General features: G+C 30.8%; 1 protein-coding gene across 1 annotated transcript in view; it reads left to right on the forward strand.

Moving 5' to 3' along the window:
- LOC106474621 (vascular endothelial growth factor receptor kdr-like) overlaps positions 1–5528 on the forward strand; it is a 48782-nt gene extending 43254 nt beyond the window's left edge. Inside the window, exon 21 of the mRNA XM_013935314.2 lies at positions 332–5528. Coding sequence (XP_013790768.1) covers positions 332–859 — 528 coding nt within the window. The 3' untranslated portion in view covers positions 860–5528. The remainder of the gene's footprint in view (positions 1–331) is intronic.
- Positions 5529–7055: the final 1527 nt, after the last annotated feature.

A 7055-nucleotide genomic window follows, 5' to 3' on the forward strand; every position in this document is an offset into this window, starting at 1 on the left:
GCTTAACTTTTTTCCAGGTGTATACATTTGATGTTGAATAGAGCTTGTTTAGTTATTAATCTGAGTTATTGCAATGAAAATTTGGATTGCTCACATCACTTATGAAGGACTTTTATATTTAGCATCTTTTTAACCTTTTGGTCACTTATATCTAGGATTCATATAACATATTTAGAGTAAGCTAAATCATGCTTATTTTATTAAATGTTAGACTGTCATAAATTAATAAAATTTTGAACACAAGAACATCTTTATTTAATAATGAAAATTACTTTTAGTCTGAAATGCTTATGCACTTCTGTACTGCTATATTTTGACTTATCTTTTTCAGTACTATGTTGAGTTGAATAATCCTTATGAAATGATGAATGAAACAATTCAGAATAACAATGATTACTTGACAATGGATGGAACAACTATAGACTATATGAACATGAAGTCAGAAGATCAAGATGTTTCCAAAGCTGTGGAAATTGGGTTGCCACATCCTCCAAACCATTACGACAACATTGGTACAGTTCGACCTGTAGGAGATGGTCCACCTCCAAAAGAACCCATGGAAGTTGTGCCTATGATTCAGTTGGAATCAGTGGGAGATACATGGCATGATATAATAGCATCTGCTGGTCCAAAGGATGAGGAAGAGAAAGAATTAGATACCCTTAACATTAAAAGTAAAGTTGATTATTTGCTTATGAACGGAGCATGTAATGCAGACAAAAATGACGATAAGAGGAAAAAGCCAAGTGATTCAGTATTTACTGATTCAGAAAATGAGACACATTCTTTCTACTTTAATACAGCCCCTCCCTCTTACAGTCTAGTTTGTAATAACTCTCATACTGGATATAATGTATGAAGATCAAAAGAAAAATGTACAATGGTGAAATATTCATTACTGCAATGTGCAGTCATAAACTTCTTAAAAAAGTTATGGAAAATCCATCTCATTTTTACATATATATATATATTTTATTTTCAGTAGTGACCAAATGATAAAAAAAAGACTAAAAAAACTGAATGTGCTTGAATGTTGCAGGAGTAAAACTAAATGTTATTTATGTAATAATGTGGATCCACTTTTCTTCCAGTGTTAAGAATAACAAAGACAAATTTCAGTGGCAGTCCATAAAGATCATAGAGGTTTTCATTGCGATAGAACTACCCGTGAAATGAGTCAGTTGGTATAATTATGTAAAAAACGAATATAAAATGGAATGAACCAGTGGATATTATTTGTTAAATATATTTAGAATGAACTGATTTATGAAATTGCTTCAAAATGTGTTATTCAGAAAATTGCATTCTACCACTTCAGCTGTTAATAATAATTTAAATTAGTTTAAAATAGTTTAGTTTTTATGTCCTGTACCTGAATGAAATGTAACTTTTACAGTTACACTATTCAGGGCATTGTATAATTAATGAATTTGGTACATAAGTGTACATATTTGCTTGAATTTAATATTGATAGGAGACTTATAAAATAAATGATGTTCAAAATTTGTTAAGAATAATATAGTGTGTATGTATATACATATATTGTGACATATGTCAGACTTAGCATAATTTAATTATTGTGATATTTACTAATAACATACTGTTAAGATTGTAAAACCATCAATACTGGTGATGCAGAAAAGCTTGTATTCGAGAAATGTATTAAAGCATTACATTATTAAATATGCAGTATAGTTGGATGTTGTGAGTTTTAATTGTTTAAAAAAAAGACAGTGTTTATTTTGATGTGACAGCATGTTTCTTAGGCTTGTAATTTTTAAATATTGACTTATAACTAATAATCCCAAAGCTGACTGCTTTTGAAAGTTTTCTGTGAGATAGTATTTGTAAATAATACCTTTATTATTAATAAATAATTTTAAATGTGATATATGAAATGTGTATGTAGCTTTAGAGTAGTTTATAACATTTCTACATTTAAGTTTTGGGAATTTTTTTAATTTAAATACGGTATTAAAACTAATTCAAGAAAATGATATTTAAACAAGAGACAAATGTCAGTATTACATGTACATAACTTTTACTGCCTGAAACTTGGAAATCTAAAGCATGATTCATATTTATGATTTCCTGATGTCCCAGATTTTAGACTTTTTTTTTTACCTAATCAGAAACAGTAAAAGTATTAAATTCTCCCAGTTTGTCTGTGCCTAAATGTGAGTTTGATATGTACAGTTTGTCATTATACATGGCTCCTTTAAATTTTACTTGGAGAATCATCTGATAAAGACAGGTCACATGGTACAGCGTTCCTTCCCTCTCTGCTACATTTTCTTAACCTAACCTGTCATTGGGAAGCTGCAGGAATTGAGATCAGTCCAGCTGTGAAAAAGAAAATGAAGAAGTAACATTTTTCTTTTAAATATGTTCAAGAAAACTTAGGCTCAGTTTTTATTTTATGATTATATTTACCAATATTAGCTTTTAACCTATTTTGTTTATCTATGGTTTTGAAACATAATGCAATAAACATAGATTATTTAGCAAATGGTAAAAAGTGTTTTATTGTAATCCATAGTATTTCAGAGCTGTTAAAGTGTCACTGTATGGAAAAACAAATCTCCCAGTTTTTCACCCTGGATATCTGGTAACCCTATTCATATTACTACTGAAATTCAGTGTAATTATTGTATTTTACTGAATATTTTCTCTCCTACATACTGTGTTTTGGTGAATTAGGAATGGCCTCATGACTTTCCAGTCTAATGCACCCATCTCTGACATAGAAACATTTTTTACGTTTCCCTTGTTAAATGCTTATTATTATTATTTATAAATAGGTGTTCCAAACTGGAAGTTTAACTATCCTAACTCAACCTATATTTATTGTTGAAGCCCTGAAATGATTTTTATTTTATTTTAAAGGCACATTAATCTAGATTAGTAATATGGTGGGAAATATTTTCTATAAATAATCTTCAGGTAATAAGCTTTGAAAGGCTATAGGTATGTATGTATAACTGTTTAAGGGGAAATTCTGCATCATTAAGTGTGATTCTGATATCTTTCATAATTCCTGTGGAATCCTGTGAATATTCTGAAATGTGTATGTTCAAGATAGTTTGGCAATATAAGCCTTCTTCTGACTAACAACAGCAAACTTATTTACTATACCATCAGAAATTGTTTGGATTAAATTACGTGACTATATAAAATACAGCAATGATGACCCTGAATACAATACCACAGACACCCACATAATTATATAAGGTTGTTGCTAACCTCAGTTCTCTTGCCCCAAGCAAGTCCCTCGTTTGTGATTTGCACCCAGCCCTTAAACTTCTTTAGTGTCAGCCATGTAGTATAGAAATTAATAAAATATTAATATCCAAACATGTTAGACAAAAGGGACACACCCAAACCACTTCATTATGATACAGGGTACACATTTACACAATGCAACTTACTTAACACCAAGAATTTAACTTGTTCATAATGGACACCCTGCATGAGATGATGATTTAAATCATAAGTTGTAATAAGAATGTTATGTTATTGATAATCCTTTGTATTATATGTAAGTACTGAATATTTTCATTGAAAATATATAACAGTGGTTGTGTTAGGTTAATTTTTTAGATTTTGTATGTGTCTTTCTGCAGACCTTGACACCTTATAAAAATTAAACATAATACATCTGAATTCCTATAGAGAATTTGGCTTCCTTACCTTATAGTATTATGTAAGAGGATACTTTTAGATGCCTAAGTAAAATTTGACTTCCTAAAGCAATGGCAATATGTAACATGATATGTAATAATCAAAATACATATCTGTACTTTTATTAATTTTAAAAGGCATCTGCCAAATATTAGCCCAGTTTATCAAATAGTTTAATTATCTCTGCAAAACTACAGTAAGTTCAACAGAATTTGAAATACCTGTTAGTATGCTCTGAAAACTTAAAAATTATCAGTGTTGCTAATGAAAATGAGAAATAGCAAAGAACTTAAATGTAGAATCCTGAAAGTCACCGCTTGTAACATTAACCTACTGTTATTTCACCCCATTACCAATTTTCTGCCTTGTACCACGTAGTAACTTGTTAAGAGCTTTCTGAATTAGCTTATCTCCTACTCCAACAGATGTAATATTTCTAAGATAGTCTCACACTTGATAAAAGCCTTCTGAAAGTCTAAATCTACTGGGTTACCCATACCTATATTAAATATAAAAAAATTTTGAAAAAATAAGTAAACATAAGACATAATATTCCCTGTTTAAATCCATGCTGACTGATTGTTATTATATGAAACTTTTCTAAATGATTTTGATTTTATTTAATTACAAACTAGTAATTTTCCAACCACTGAATTAAAATCAACAGATTCATAACGAGTTGAACATTGTCTATCTCCCCTTAAAAACCCTGTCACATTGGGTAGTTTCAGATCTTCTGAAAGCTCACCACTGATAATGGATTCTATGATAATGATAATAAATTATGGTTAATGGCCTATAAATCTTCTCTTGTATTTCATTCTCTATCCTAGGATAGGTATTATCTGGCAGTGTGTAACATGATACATTTTGAAATGCCTGTGCAGAATTTGATTTTATCAAGTAATGTTAGTGCATCATATTATATATATTTCAATTCCTGCCCAGTATGTAAAACGATACGTTTTAATTATTCTGTAAAACTTTTATTTCGAATGTAATAATCATTTGAAAGCTAAAATCTTTGTAGGGGAAAACAACAATATTGATGTATTGAAAATGTCATTATTTTTAATAAACTATGTATGTGAATAATAATGAGTTAAAAGTCTTGTAAACTAATCAGAGGCGTCCTTAGAGAGGTGCTAACGGCCGCACATGCAAATACCAATTTAAAGGTCCCTTTATTAAGTTATCGTTTTGTTATTAATCAACTGTAGTAAGCAGTGCCGTATTAATTTTATCCGGCCCTACTCGACCTTGACTTATGAGCAATACTATTGGTACCAAAACTAATCTGAGAAAAATTTTTGTTTTTCGTTTTACATACAGTTAAATAATAAGCATTTAGAATCCACCTTTAAAATGTATAATTTTTGATTTTAACTCTTCAAAATTTAAAAACCCAAAAGTTTCCACAGGCTTAAGCGACCTTCTGACTCCTGAAATGTTGGAATTTAGAATCCACCTTTAAAATGTATAAATGTTGATTTTAACTCTTGAAAATTTAAAAACCCAAAAGTTTCCACAGGCTTAGGCGACCTTCTGACTCCTGAAATGTTGGAATTCAACAGAGCCTACGTTTGTGATTCACATTTAGCCACAAACCCTCTTAAGGTTTCTTCTGAAATTAATTGTATGCAGCTAGCCGTTATCATCAACTAGTCAGCTTTGTAGATGATGTAATAACAGTATGTTATATAAAAAAGGAATAATATGGTCATAAGAATGGAGAAAAAAAATTACATTTGTATATTACCATTCGTTTCTTTATTACTTTTTTCTTGTTTGAGAATTAGCTATTTTATCAAATGTATTTTTTATTCGTAACTTAATAAAATGTGAATGGTGTTCATATAAGTTGGTTGTATTTTCTTACTATGGTTGTTTGTAGTTAAGCACACAACTACAAAATAGGTTATCTTTGCTCTGCCCACCACGGGTATCGAAACCAGGTTTCTGGCGATGTAATTCCCAAGACATACTGCTGTACCACTTGGGGGCGCTCTTACTATGGTGTCGAAGCCTTTGGATTATGTAATTATGGCGGTAATTAAAAGCTGTAAATAACATATACAGTATTTTTCGGAATATACGACGCACCCTTGTTTTGAAGACAAAGTTGTTTTTTTTGGGGGGGGGGGAACTACAGTTGCATTTGAAAGATTTTTATTTAACAAAAATTCAATTTGATACTTTAAAAAATTAGTATATAGTGTTCTAAACACAAAAGAGCTCAAACATCAAAATAAGAAAATACCGTAAATCAAAAAAAGGTTTACTGTTATTTAGTTTGGTTCAAAATCATCATTGCTTTCACTGTCGCTTGGAAAGGAATCATTGGATCAAATATTATGATCAAAGAGAATGTCATCCTCGGTCCCGTCCATTGCGTTACTGATACCACATTTCCTAAATGACTTAATCACTATACTACTTCTTACTTTTTCCCACGAATTCTTCACCCACATGCAGACCTAGGCCTTTGCGTTTTATGAACCGATAACACCACGATGTATGATCAGTAAAATCTTCTAAACTATTATCACATGCAATCCTCTTTGCCTTAAAAATTATCATATTTGTAGAAACGGATAGTCCTTGTCTTCTCTGATCCACAACCCATTCGTACAGTTTATTTTCTAGATCTTGCCATTTTGTTTATTCTTCGGAAATTGCGTTTATCACTGTTAATCATTTTCAATTCTTTTTCTTGTTCGCGCCAGCAACGAATCATTTTTTCTGTTGGTAGAGGACCAAAATATCTTTCGGCAGCTCTGTTTCCATGCTCTTTTGCATAATTAATCACACTTAATTTAAATTTAGCTGTGTATGACAGTCTCTTTTCTTTAGACATTGTAAGAGGTGAAAAAAATAGAACGAAAAATGAAGAAACAACTATTTTGCTCTCGAGGACCTAAGATACGGTACTTCGGCTTTCGGTGACGCATCCAACTTGACAGTAAGCACGTGGCCAGACTGCCGAGTATCAAATGAAAATTGAAATACCGATTAGGCGATTACCGACGCTAATTGTATTAAGCGCTATGATTGGTCAAGCGCATTGCACATTTGGATCCAAAGCAAGCACTCAAAAACGATTTTTTATTTGTTAAAGTTAGGCCTGAAACGGCCTTATTCTGCTCCACATTAAACAGGGATCGTCGTGTATTTACAAACTTTTTCACTCTCATCCATTACTATAATTTATTTTTTATTATTTAGGGAGCATTATAAATAGTTATAAAAAATAGTTTTTAAAAGAAAAAACTACTATTGTTATAAATAACACATTCAATTGAACTAAACTATGCATGCCTATTTAAATATATTTACACATGGCTTGTGTATATCGTATATATACATATATATTA

Source organism: Limulus polyphemus, unplaced genomic scaffold (assembly GCF_000517525.1).
Source record: "Limulus polyphemus unplaced genomic scaffold, Limulus_polyphemus-2.1.2 Scaffold140, whole genome shotgun sequence".
Classification (NCBI taxonomy): Eukaryota; Metazoa; Arthropoda; class Merostomata; order Xiphosura; family Limulidae; genus Limulus; species Limulus polyphemus.